Source organism: Physella acuta, unplaced genomic scaffold (genome assembly GCF_028476545.2).
Source record: "Physella acuta isolate Inbredline_101_S28 unplaced genomic scaffold, ASM2847654v3 ptg000490l, whole genome shotgun sequence".
Taxonomy (NCBI): domain Eukaryota; kingdom Metazoa; phylum Mollusca; class Gastropoda; family Physidae; genus Physella; species Physella acuta.
Window position 1 is genome coordinate 273,142 of NW_026732009.1, and position 14,612 is coordinate 287,753.

At 33.8% G+C, this 14,612-nt stretch overlaps 2 protein-coding genes across 6 annotated transcripts in view; one reads left to right on the top strand and one right to left on the bottom strand.

Annotated features, from left to right (window-relative positions):
- LOC131944396 (voltage-dependent L-type calcium channel subunit beta-2) overlaps positions 1-9,683 on the bottom strand; it is a 47,699-nt gene extending 38,016 nt beyond the window's left edge. Inside the window, exons 1-2 of one of the 5 annotated variants that reach the window (XM_059304968.1) lie at positions 9,149-9,683; positions 6,338-6,424 (exon numbers count right to left, since the gene is read on the bottom strand). In XM_059304968.1, coding sequence (XP_059160951.1) covers positions 6,338-6,424; positions 9,149-9,211 — 150 coding nt within the window. In that variant the 5' untranslated portion in view covers positions 9,212-9,683. The other 4 variants (XM_059304969.1, XM_059304972.1, XM_059304971.1 and 1 more) reach the window with 4 other exon arrangements.
- Positions 9,684-10,502: 819 nt separating this feature from the next.
- On the top strand, positions 10,503-14,343 carry LOC131944395 (2',5'-phosphodiesterase 12). The gene is made up of 7 exons (XM_059304967.1): positions 10,503-11,491; positions 11,730-11,869; positions 12,179-12,341; positions 12,608-12,740; positions 13,119-13,274; positions 13,528-13,642; positions 14,013-14,343. Exons 1-7 carry the CDS (start codon positions 10,578-10,580, stop codon positions 14,279-14,281), a joined length of 1,890 nt encoding a protein of 629 aa, XP_059160950.1. The 5' UTR covers positions 10,503-10,577; the 3' UTR covers positions 14,282-14,343.
- Positions 14,344-14,612: the final 269 nt, after the last annotated feature.

The following is a 14,612-nucleotide window of genomic DNA, read 5'->3' on the forward strand; positions in this document are numbered from 1 at the left end:
AGACCCCCCAACAGTAAAACAATAGTAGACAGCCCAAAGTACACGTCCAAGACGTCCACAGTAGAAGGATACAGTTTCACATTCCCCTTCGTGTTTTTGTTTAGTGAGCTTAATACAGTAAAACCAACAGAAGCATGGGAACAGAAAATCTGGACAGAGTAGAGCATCAGTACACAATCGTTTTTACTGTAGCAAGTCTGTTTGTTCTACAATATAGACCCTACGTTACTGTAACCAGTCTGTTTGTTCTACAATATAGACACTACGTTACTGTAGACCAGACTACACAGACTGCGTGAGGGGCAAAAAACGAGTTAAAAAGTCGGAGTAAAAGGTAAATGAAAAAATACCATGCTGGTTTATCATGATTGTTACGTAGCTTTTACTATTCACACACCACAACCTACCGGTGTCAAACATTAGTTGTGTCTTTGTTATAACCACCCGACACGTTTTACAATAAAAATAAATATAAATAAAGCGCAGTAGCAAAAAAAAAAAATTATAAAAAAAATATGACTAAGGAAAAACAGCAGCAACCCCCAGGGATGATAAAACGAGCATAAAATTGTATTTTTGTTTGGAGCTCCACAACTCAGTATCTACAGTCAATGATGTGTGGTTGGATAGACGGACATCTGGGTGGATGCTGGGACTCTCTACGTGCGTGTGTGTGTGTGTGTGTGAAGAGGTAATCTGGTGAGTTCTAGTGACTATCATCACACGATAGGTTAAAGGCGGGACTGGATTAACGTCCGCCGCTACAAAACGCATTCAATTAGGAAAAATTAATTACAGATAAGGATATAAAGATTATTCTAGTGTTTGTGATCTATAGGAGAAAACAAAGCTCCCACTTTCCAAGCTGTATTGTGTGTATCGGGAACCTACTCATCAACAAGCAACACTTATACAGCGATAAGCAATGTTTTAGCAACTTGTATAGCAACAACCTATACTTCAACAACTTGCATAGCAACAAGCAACACTTATACAGCGATAAGCAACTTTTAGCAACTTGTATGGCAACTATCTATACTTCAACAGCTTGTATAGCAACAAGCTGTACTCCAACAACTCCCTAGTAACAATCTAAACAATTACAGTTGATATTGTAACTACCTAGTCTTTAATACTTTAATACAACTTTAATTGCGACAAGCTATACTATATCACTCTATACAGCAATAAGCTATGTGTCTCAAGTTCAATATTGTACTATACGCACTAAGTAACAGGTGCATTTCATGACGCACCATCAAGGTGTGAAATTAAACTTGTAGCGAAACAATTTCTTTCAACAGCACCTGCACGTATACACGGGGATATGTATATAAATATATATTGACTGCCGCCGCTGATGGGGTTAGGAGAGGAGGAAGGAGAAGATACCTAACAATACCTGCCACGTTATAGCGTAAGGAGGATAATTTATTCTCATGACGCCTGGCAGAAAAAAAAAATGACTACATCGTGTTCGCCAATCAACCGACATGACGAAATACAACAACGTATCAGGTGACATATCGTATAGCCTCCAGCTTCACATACATACGTCGTTTTAGCTTTTTAGTGATATATAGGCTATACACATACATATAAATACCCATACACACACTAAGACATATATATATATATATATATATATATATATATATATATATATATATATATATATATATATATATATATATATATATATATATATGTCCTTTCCGGGATAAGCTCATAACCATACAAAAATATTTTAAGACGCACTAAGAATAGAACATTGAATACAAAAATATAAAATATAAATTTACAAAAGATTAGTTAACTTTTGTAAGGCTTACATTTTCCCAAAACATTTGGAATTTACCCCCCCCCCCCCCCCCCCAACCAACTTTACAGTTCGACTGCGTCTAAAAATCAACTGGACATTTTCATATATCAGCCAGATGTAAGGGCTATAGGACATTACATATAGATCTATCACTAAACTCAACAAGCGATAGGACAGCATCTACATGCAATTTAAAAGTTCCCAATAAAACCTACTGCGTCAGTTAAGAGTAACAAACCTCAAATCAAACACCCACGATATCTACGGTAAGTATATGAAAATATCGTTCGCTGCCAAGATGACAAAAAACAAATGCAGGTAGCGTACAAGAGTAATCATTTCTAGGGGCTGACATCAGGATACAAGACAACAGTAACTGTGTTAATTGCACACATGTGAGGGAGGGGGTGGTGCTGGTAGGTAAGTGGAGCACTAAGAAAGAAAAAAGATGTGCCAAGAAAAAGCTTAAAGAACTAAGCAAACTGGCAGGTCGACCCCCTCCCACATAACCATCGTGGTGTATGTCAAAACAATCAGGTCCATGATGTAGATGGTAAAAAAACAACAACAATACAAGGACGTCTATCTACAATAATACAATGTTGTACATTATAATATAATCAAATGCCATACCCTTATTTAATCTAGGGCAGTGAATATATAACTCAAGTAATCATACAACAGACAATATTCGCTGTGACGTATGCCACTAGTGTATACTAAAGACGTAATTATACCACTAGTGTGTGATTAATGACGTATACATCCTATCATGACGTCGTCCCACAGACACGAAGCGTGTAGCCTGTGTGTGATGTCTACACAGACCCGCTGTGTCACACACCTTACAGATTTAAAGAAGACAGACCAAACTTCAATCACCGAACTAAACCTACTGGTACTGTCCACTAAACCTGACCGGACTAGATCGTACAACATACTGTCCGTCAACGTATAACCAACTACTCAACCATGTACCACTGACGGTTAGAAGAAATGCAACACAACCCCACGTCCGGTACCCATGTTTCAAACCACAGGCCTGGTGGGTAGATATCCACAGGTCACATCCAGGCTAGAATCACAGCACCACAATGGACACAACAATAGACCACAAGCAGCAAGAGCTAGCACCACATAGACTAACCGGGCCAGCAACTATACTACAATCAACACGAGTCTCTCGCCCCATCACACAAGCTATTGTCTGGCACTAACGGATCGCGGGCTCTCGCCAACCGAGCCATTAGAAGCCCCCACCTCCCCCAGCCCACCCCGCAATGGCGTGCTCACGGAAATAAACATGTGTTCCACCACGCTAAACTAGCTAGAGAAAGTGGACTCCGTTTGTAGTGGCAGGTAGACTTTGGTCAGTGATAAGTGACCTGTCCAGTTGGTATTTGTTGGACTACCTGCTCAATACAGGGATCTAATTAACACGGCTGTTGGGTGGCATTCTATCCGTGACCAGATTGTAACCCCCCCCCCCCCCCACACACACACAACTGGCATATATATATGCTGAACATTTAGTTTCTCCTGTAATCCATGTGGTGACCATGTTTGAGATGACCACCTAATATATGCCATAATAATATATCAAGTCTAATTCCTTCCTTTACTGTATTTTTCTCTTCTTTGAGGGTTTTTGTCAGAAATATTTAAAGAAACTAAACAACCATGTACATATGGGATAACCATTTTTGTACTTGAGTTAGCCATGAAAAGTAACCAAAACCACAATGAGTGACAACAGCACTAGAGCACAAGAACGAGGGGCGGGTGCTCTGGCAGTAATTACACTGGCGCCAAGCGAGTCCTAGACATCCCATTAAACAAAGCTAAAAGAATATCTGCTTTACAATTAGTCCAAATAATTGTGGTCCTATCCGACTACAGTAGTGAGCCAGGAATTCCGATAGTCCGCGGGAGGGTGGCAGTGTTCACCAGCCCTCGAGGGTGGGGAGGGAGGGGGGGGGGGACACGGGACAAACGGCTGATATTGACGACAGCGGCTCGTGCAACCAGACTACAGCAAGCGATAGGCTGTGACGTCACTGACGAGCTGGGGAGAAAAATCGATGAGCGCTTATTCGACTGTCTATCGTCTGTCTAGCACACACGTTGGCTGATCAATGCCTCGATATGCAGCACACGGACACACAATACACGCGCACAGAGTGAGTCCAACTGTATCTACCCCACCCCCATGCTCAATTAGGGCGGAATTTTATCTTCATCAACTGCGTAAATAATACGCCACGGAATGAGCAAACCATGCATATTTAATAGGCCAATGACCTAATTAAAATAAATAATAAAATTATACCCACATAATACAAACTAAAATAAAATTATTTTTTTTTAATTCAGGAAGATAAATATTTGTTGAAAACATCAAATTTCTAAAATTCAAATCAGTTCCTATATACCAAAGAAAACGTGTAAAATAAAATAAAAGGCATGACAAGAGAGATAACTTGAAATTTAAAGAAACTGAAATGAAGTGATTATCTTTCTCAACGTTGGTCTGAAACAACCAGCAAGCAGTCACCTTTGATAAGATTATAGAAGTGGTTACATAGAACCTTCTCAACCTAGGACCAAGTGACATCATAATGAACCTTACATTTATATCCAGTGCTGAAAACATGCCAAAGACTATGGACTTAAATCCAATTTACTAGTTTAGTAAGATTATTGGTGCATATGTGTCGGACAATACAAGCAGGCTACTACATTAATTTATTTAAATTTATTGAAATATCTTATTAAAAACATTGAAAATAGAATCTACATTTGCGATGTATTGAGAGAAAACAGATTAAAAGATTTTAAAGAATAAATTCATGATAAGAACTTGTTTTATTTACCTTGACGATTTTATTTCAGAATTAAACCAAAACAGATGCTAAGTATTAAAATTATTTAATTTTTGCTTAAAAAGAACAAGTTTAACTATTTTCTTTAGTGTTTACACAACACTATAACTAGTTTTTTCAGCATCAATGTTGTAAAAACAGATGCTGCAATTTAACTTGATTCCAGTTGTGTTTTGGGCAAATGCGCAAACCCCTTTGTCGGAGAATGTTATAAATGACAACTCTTACTTGAAATTAATCCATATTTATCCAGATAATGAACTAATTATTTGGGTGAAGTTAATGTTAATCCACCAAGCTATAATAATTTTGATAATAAACAAGCTACTTTATATCTTTGTGAAATATATACATATAGTTATGAATCACCAGTTGCTGTGACTTTGGGATACAGGGTAGTAGTAGAATTATGAACATTAAGACAGAAAAAACATTTTTCCACTCACTATAGTAGCAGAATTGTGAACATAAAATAACACAGAAAAATAATTTTTTCCCCCACTCATGAACGTATTCCAACATTTATTCCCAGGAGCCACCCATAATCCATACGCAATTTAATTGGGTATTATAACAATGTCGGGATTTTAAAAACTAAGTAAGGGAATCAAATAATTTGAAAGGTAATTATTTATTATATCTTCATTTTAAATAATTGTAAAGCCTAAAATTGATTTGAAAAAGTGTAAAAGCGAGCAGTTTCCAGTGCAGCAATTTAAAAAAAAAAACCATATGAGCTCTGTTGTGGAGTAGAATAAGCTAATATCTAAAATTCACATTTTTTTCTGGTATTTTTTTTATGTTTACTAGAAAAGTATATCCAGAGTATTTTGCATTAAAAATTAGCCTGGGGTTTTAATAAAAAAAATAAAAGAAAGAAACTACAGCATCTGAATGTTCAAAGCTTTCAAATTTTCAATTGCTGATGAGAATTGGTTCTAATTTTTTCCAACATGATTAGAGTGCAGTTTTTTCTTCTCTGTATTCCCACATTAATTAGTTAATAACAGTTTACGGTTATAAATCCGCTGTTGTTCATATACCTGTTAATTTGCTTGTGTGTTCCACGGATTATGAGCAGCATGCCCAGCGTTAAAAAAAAAATTCTTGTTCTAACAATAAATTTATGGCAGAGGTAAACACAACACTAAGATCTGTCAAAAAGGTATGTGATGCTGCTTATAAATTTGAAAAGAAAAAAAAAAGGTTAAGTTATTCAAAACAGTTTTGTTAGTTCAACTATTCACAACCTGGGATTCTCGGTATTAGTGCACTCCATTTTTTTTGTTGAATTATTAAATAAATCATATCTCTAGAACAGTAGCCATTACTCAAAAGAAATGTATTATCAAATTAGGAGAAAAAAAATATTTTAAGTTCATTTTAATAAAATGGCTGCTAGGTACATAGCAGAATCTTTTATTAAGCTATAGAACTAACTGCTGAATTTTAAAGTCAACTTTAATGAACTTTGAATCTATGTTTTGCTGAAACTTCAGAGTAATGATAATATTGTAGGGAAAATTTTGTTTCCGTAGCTAATGGTCTGCACTGATGTTATTGATTGTGGAATAAGTAATTATTACAAAAACCTGTTAAAATGTGACAACATATATATAAAAAAAAAACTTACTTGACGTATAAAACTGTTGGAGCTGTCTGAAAAACTGCCGTCAGAACGTTTATTGAATTTGCCTTTTCTTTTGCCTCCCTTGCCCTGCTTAAAAAAAATAGTTTGCTTTATAGTTTCCATTTTAAGAAACTTGTTGTAGGGGTTTACTTAAAGAAAAACTGATTCAAAAGGTACTTTTTAAATTAAAAATAGATGTAAATATAATTTAAAAAATGAAATTAAGGTTAAAAAATTATAATAAAAACTACAGGATTATGCAATGTTGTAAAAATGCTAAACGATTATAAATTAAAAACAAAAGTTAAGATAAAAATTAAAGACATAAGAATCTTTAAAACAAAAAGAAACATAGTTTATTAACATTTTAAAAATACTGTACAGAACTCCTATTCATAAAAACATAGAAAAGAGTAAAGATACACTTTAGATCCTGATGGTCTTAGGGCATGTGAAGTGAAGAATATAAAGGGATAGTGAGGTCAGTTCTATGCCATATTGTAAATTTAATGCCCATCTGACCTGGGTATGCTGATGAATATTTTACAGACTCTAGTTGTGATCAGAACAATGTTACAATATCCTGCCAATTTAATTAGAAATCTAAAAATTTACTAACTTGACAAATAAATTCAAAAGTGACATTATTTATTGGTACCGGCAGAATAAAAAAAAAAATCAGACCATTGGAAGTTATTTTTAAAATTCATAATACATAGAAATATGAAACAGAAAAGACAAACATCCACTTATTCAAAAAATAATAAAAGAAACGGCTCAAAAGTTTGTGTACATTGAAAATTACATCAATAGTTTATTTAAAAATGCAAAAATGTGATGTAATGGAATTATAGTCAGCTACAGTGTAAACACTAATTATACACACACACTGAGTTTTAGTTCTAACTTTAGAATAACAAGACCATAGTGCTTTTAAACCTGGAGCAAGCTAAAGGGAAGCAATTTGTATATTTTATTCAAATTGAACTGTGTATTTTGTGAATTGGAATTAATTTATGTGAGTTATTTAAACTAAATAGTATTAAATTGTGGTATACAAAAATATAGGTAGAATATAGGTAAAATGCACAAAATTAGAATTTTAAAATCCAAAACTAATTTATGTATTGAAATTGAATCAGAAAAATATTAGGCCTATAAATAAATAAATTTTAAATAAGAATATCATTTTGAAATATCCAAAAAAAAAAAAGAAAAGTAATCAAACACCAATGTTGGAAGTATTTTCATTGAGCATCTGAATAACTAGTAAGTAAAATTATATTGATAACGAAGATATATAATAAAGTATAAGAGCAGAAGGAATAATAAGGTCAGCAAGCTAAAATAGAATTCTATTTTAAGGAAATTCATTAATGTCTTACAATAAAAGTATAAAATGAGATCTAGTGAGTCTAAAAAAAATATTTAAATATCTCAGAGAAATGCCTTAAAATGTAATAAACTGGCCTAACAAGTGACTAACTACCATAAGAGGTTGGTCAAGCTCTTGAAATATACAAACTATTCATATTTAACTGATTAAGTATACAAAAAAAAAAGTAGTTTAATCAAATTGTTCTGTATAATTATTTTAAGCACAAGGTGTTGAAGTTGGTTATCTATAAAATATGAAGAATTTTGAACATACTTTTTAAAAATACGGTTTGTTTTGTTGGATAAAGGCGATTGGCCGATTGCTATATCTTGGCAGTTATTAAAATGTGTTTGATTAAATAGAACTAAAGTAGGCCTATATCACATAATCTTTATTTAATGAAAAAAGACTATAAAAACAATAGATCAATATAGATCCCATACTAGGAGGTCCTGTTATATTTTAGAGACACTTATCTCCCTTAAAATTCTAAAAAAAATCAGCAAGCTACTTTTTATAGTCATGGTAACTCTTCTTCCTCCCCCCACCCTCTCAACTTTTTTTTTTACCTTGAACAAATGGGTACCATGTATAAAAATCAGCATTAGGTAGTAGCTACATCTGAAATTTCATAATTAGACAACTAACTTACAATTATAGATTATAGAATATTTACTAATATTTAGATAGGCTTACACTAAAAAGTGAAACCTCCATACCAATTCAATTATGATTAGATCTATTAGACTATAAATAGATCTATATCTAATAGCTGGACTATGTGCAGTGTTTCTTCCAGACTTTTTTCTCCGGGGGGGCAGTTGAAATCTTCGGGGGGGCGGTAAACTTTCTTCGGGGGGGCGGACACTGTTAAAAGTATATATTTTCTATATAAATTATATAAATTTCACTTCGTTCGGGGGGGGGGGGGGGGGGGGGGGGGGGGCGGTAAAAAATTTTCGGGGGGGCAAAGCCCCCCCGAAGAGATGCCTGGAAGAAACTCTGACTATGTGACTAAAATGCCTGCAGAAGCCTAATTAATTTGAAATTAATAACAGATTTATGAGGTAGAATAAGTTAATATGTTTTATTATAGATCTAATATAGGCCTAATAAAACTATGTAAAAGCCTATCTAACTTATAAATTAAATTTGGCTTGACTACAATTGAAAAAAACTAGGCCTATAGATCTAGATCTAGCTACTCTTTAGCTGCTGACTTTAGAAAGAATAAAAAGTAATTAAAAGACCACTCATTCATTGGAATCATTGTGATTTTGATGAGTGTGTAACTTGGGTGATAATAGATAACTAGCGTAGTTAAATAAATGCTGAAGACTTATTTGTACTTAAGCCTATATACTATATTGATGTAAGGCTAAGCAATTTTTCAAAAATAACGAACACATGACTATGACAATGAGAACGGAATATACCTGAGAAACAGCAGGCAAAGCGGTCTCTACAAATTCCTGAAACTGAGAAGATGCAAGCGCCATCTTTGTCTTTGAGGATGCTCCCTAGCACTACAACTAACCAAAAACGAAGCCATAGAAACAGCTGACACCAGGGTTTACTCCCAGTGTGGTCACATATTCTCTACTTAGTCCTTCTGTGTCAGCTATTAAGTAAACTCTAAGATAGATACGATCCTTGTAATGTTGATAACAACCTTTCAGTAAAATTTCCTTTCCGATCATGGATGTTGACTTCCAGTTCAGGTCGAAAGGATATTGGAAAAATGCAAGTATAAAGTCAACATTTTATTTTTAGAATGTTAGATCTTAAAAGACAATAAAAGCAAAAGTGTCTCAGTAAAATAATAACCACAATGTTAAAATTATAGTATTTTAATACTACAGAACATGAATTAGCCCAGCAATTTTAATTGTTCTGCATGAAAATAATTTTTCCTTTCGACCCCGAACGAAAATATTTTAGAGAAAAGACGTGAGCTTTCATTGGCAGTATTTTCATTGAGCACCTGAATAACCTGGCATCAAGCCCGTGAGTAAAATTATACTTGCCAGATTGGATTTTATGAAAATAAAATTGTTTAATCGTGAACAAATCCTATGCCTACGTGTTATTTAATTTATGCATATAGAATGCAGCCATCTATTTGTACAATGTATTTTTTTATAATTAAAAATAGGAATACTCGGAAAGAACTGGTAAGAAAATTTATAAAATCATATTTAAAACAAAAGGCTAGCATAATTCACATAAATAGCATTCTCATTACATATGTGTGATGAGTTAAGGATAATTTTTCCTAAATAAAAAAACTCATAAATATATGATAACTACTAAAACTAAGTGTTTAAATGCTGTATTAATATAATAATAGTTTAAAGTTCTGACTTTGTTCTAGATCCAGCAGAACGTTAAAAAAGAAAAAAAAACCCTTACAATTTTGTAAGCTTGAATTATTAAAACAGTTAATTTTGTTTACGAAAGCTTAAAAAATAACATCCAATGTTTAAAAGGCGAATTTTACTAAATTTGCGCAAACTAGCTAGATTCTATATGTATAAATATATAGGCCTAATTTAGCCTAATTATATTGGTGTTTTTATGATATTCTCATGAACGGAAGCGTGGAATGCCTATCTCACTGGACTGACTTTAGCAAATTTAAAAGTAGATAGACTAGGCCATAGTGCGCTGTTTATTATAATGCAAATATACAACTTTAACAACTAGGCTAAGTTAAAAGTTAAAAGTTAGTTATTCTTTTTGGCACTCGACGGTAAATTGGGTACTTTCCAAATTTTCTACTTTCAGAATCAAAGTTCCGGTTAGACAGCTATCGACTGCTGACGGTGGATACTTTCTTTATTGGACTAACGTATCCTCTTTATTATGACACTTCCTCTAAGTTTAACTACCCACTTGAACGCTTTATTAACCAAATGCATTATCGGAATTAGGACTAGACCTACATATTTACAGTTTGTGAGACGTACAATAAATTCACAAGCTGTTAATAAATTACATAGATCAACCATGTCGTCAGTTTATATAAAAAATTTTGAAGGTGATGAGAGACTTCAAATTACTTTGGATGTAGCGGACCCTAATAGTGGGTCTGTTAAGTCTTTAAATTTGTCTAGACTTAAAAGTGAAGAATTAAGATTTGCCATCGAAAGGCTGCGGATAAATTTATCTAAGAAAATTGCAAAAAAATCAAAACTAAAAAAGAAAAAAGGTACTGAAGATCAACTTCAGACAGGAGCCAGCTCCCAATCAGAAACTGTGCCAGAGCACGAAAATAATTTCAACGTGGAGATAATTCATAATGGAGTTACCCTTGATTTAGATGTAAGAAATCAGGAAGCTTGGATAAATGGGGCAATATTGAAAATTGGACAAGAGGAGATACCAATATGTTACAACCCCCCTTGTGTTAAACTGCAGAACTTACCTTCTACCATTATGGTTGGGTTTCCTTTATTTCCAGAAGCTGAGTTGGAATTTGCCCAGTTAAGAGACTGCGAGTTTTATTGGAAGGTCATTGAAGAAAAAAAATTAAGCAAAACAAAAATGGAATTGAGTCGAAGTATAATTGATTTAACAGAAGCAGTTAGGAGTCATAGTTTCACACCAGAGACAAATCATATTGGACAATACATTTTGCTGATTTGTGTTCCAAAACATGGAGAAAAGACAGGCAAGAGAGAAGCTGTTTTATCTTCAGTGCCTGTAACACAAGGACCAGGTTCTTGTCCTTTTGAAAAACGGCATGAATTCACAAAACTTCGAGCTCCGCCTCAGCAGTAGGTTCCATCACTTGTAAACTAGGGAGTTTGTATACATGTTCATTCTATTTGGCTAGAAAAGATTTTTTAAACTCTTAAACTCTTTAAGCTGAGTTAATTTTACGCTATAATAACTATAGAAGATTTACTTTTTTCCTTTTCTCAGTTATTATGTTCTGAATTATAACCAGCTTGTGTATGTTGTGTTTTACTTTGTGTATAATACTTTTTAATGTTGAATTATTTTTTTCCTCAGTTTTCGTGTTGTTAGTTACAACCTACTTGCCCAGATTTATGCTGATACTGATCTAGCCAAGACAGAGTTATTCAGTCATTGTTCTTTGAAAGCTTTAGACATGGACTACAGAAAACATCTTTTACTGAAGGAAATTATAGGTGGTTTGAAAAAATAATTTTATGGTACTCTTAACATAATTTATTTTATAATAATTTCTGATTTATCTTGAAAAATGAGCATTTTTCAGTGCAGATGTAGTAGTGTTCACCTGCAAGTACAATGTGAAGATTGAAAATTTCCCTTTTTGTTAGCTAATGTCAGATGCTAAGAATAGACACATTATTGTCTACACTCAGAACCAAAGCAGTTGTTTGACCAGGATTTGAACTAGGCATCTTAAGCTTAGCCATTATAAGCTTCACACACAACCATGTCTCAGATATTGAAACTAAAAACATTTCCTGCAGGTTACCAAGGAGACCTGATTTGTTTACAGGAAGTTGACAAAGCTATCTTCAGCTCCCAGCTGTCCCCTGCTCTGACTGCTCTAGGTTATACAGGTCTCTTTAGACCCAAGACTGGCCAAGTGTCTGAGGGATGTGCCCATTTTATCAGAGAAGATAAATTTAGGTGGGTCTCTACAGTTTTATCTGGCATGCCCTTTCATGTGCTGCTTCACAGTTACAGTTTAGGCTGTTTCAAATTGTAAATTTTGTCTGCTTTGATTACCCCAACCTCAGAAAAAAATTAAAAAAGTGCATACACATCTCTGCATTCTACTTTATGACAGCTTTTTAAATAACTTGTTTGCTTATTGATAAGTCGAATCAGTATTTGTTTTATAAAGTGGTAAATAGATTGGATAATAATATTAAGTTAACTGCAAATCTTTTTAGGATAGTGAATGAACTGGACATCAACTTGTCAGAGTACTTATCAACTGACCAGAGCTGTTTGGATATCTGGACAGAGGTCAGCAAAAATCAGCAGTTGAAAGAAAGGATTGAGCAGAGATCTTCTATACTGCAGGTTTGTTTACACTAATATCATCTTGTTTAACAATCTACAGCAGGGAATCTTATGTTAGAAATTCTACATTTGAGGACTTGTCTCACCAGTTTTGTTTTAGTCAAGGATATGTCTCTCTACTTTTGTCGTTTAGCAAAGAATTTGTGCCACTACTTTTGTTGTGTTCATAAGGCTTTGACTCTTTATTGGTGTTGTTTTGGTTAGTGATTTGTCTCCCCTGATTTATTTTAGTAAAGGATATCTCAACTATTTTTTTAAAGTAAATAACTAATGGGATGACATATCTAATATTTTGACTGTTTAAAAAAAAAATTAAAATTTCACTCTAATTTTTTTGTTACATATAAGAAAAAAAATTATAAAATGATTTGATTTCAGGTAACTGTGGTTGAAAGTGTTGAAAAACCAGGTAAATTTGTTTGCCTTGCCAACACTCACCTGTACTTTCATCCAACTGCCTGCAACATCCGCCTGATCCATGTGGCCACTGCACTCCGGCATCTACAGAGTATTTACAATGCTTACACACAAGAGGTAGGTCTTTGGTAGGTCATAGATAGCTGGTCATTGATAGGTCATAGGTCAGTCATAGGTATAGTAGCTCATTGTTAGGCTGTATTCCACTGATATATCTCAAGTTAATAAGAGCTAGATGTAGTTTGTAGCTTATAGTAGGTCATTGGCAGAGGTCATTAACATGTTTCATTTATTGTTAGATGATTAATTTTAAAACATGTTACAATGTACACTGATAAATTCAAGTTTTTTTTCTTTGTGGCGCTGACAGAATAAAGATATTTCTCTGGTGTTTTGTGGAGACTTCAACAGCGCACCTCACTTGGGTGTCTTTCAGTTAATGACCTCACAGTTTATTCCAGCTGATCATGCCGACTGGAGTTCAGGTAAGGGAGTGTATGACAGGTGAGACGGTAGACCTTCCACAGGTGCAAGCAGATTTATAGCTAAGTTTAACAGACTTGTTCATAATTTTGGTTTCAGACAAGGAAGGAAATCTAAAGTTTAGATAAACATGGAAGCCAGAAATATCATCCCTCACCCATGTTTATGGTTTTTAAAATAAGTTTAAAATGAATTTTATATTTTACACTTATTCTAATATTCCAAAGATTTACCTCTTACTGTGTTTGTTTTTTATACTAATTGTTGAACTACTTTTATTAATTTTGTTTCACTCTTTTAAATTAAATAGCTTTACAAATTATGATCAACATAAAGCTATATAACTCCCAATTGTCTCCCTTTGTCATCTAGCTGGCAAAGAAGAAAAGTTGTCTACCCTGGAACTGCAGCACCCAATGAATATAGTGAGTGCTTGTGGTACGCCAGCCTACACCAACTTCACACAAGGCTTCCAGGCAACTCTGGACTATATATTTATAGACACTGACAAGCTCCAGGTCACACAAGTAGTGCCCATGCCAAGCCATGAGGATGTCACTCAAAACATTGCCCTACCTAGTGTTGTGTTTCCTTCTGATCACATAGCTTTGATAAGTGATATCAAATTTAAATCATTCTAACCATATATCATTTATATGTGGCCTCAAATTTAGATTTTAATGTTTGAAAATAAAATTTTACGATCAAAAGAATTTTGATTTAATTATTTGATTTTTGTGGTCTTGTTCACAAAATGATTAATAATGTGGGTCACAATTAATTATTAAACTAAAAGATTTTTTTTTCTTAAACCTAGAAACAAAAACCCCATAGAATTATTAAAATCAGTACAAAATAACTTTCAAAAATGTCTATTGTTGACTTGTTATGGTATCTTAAATCAATGATCTTATGAAAAATAAAAACAGCACCAATACATAGCACAATCTTCCTTACAGAAATTTTTAAAAG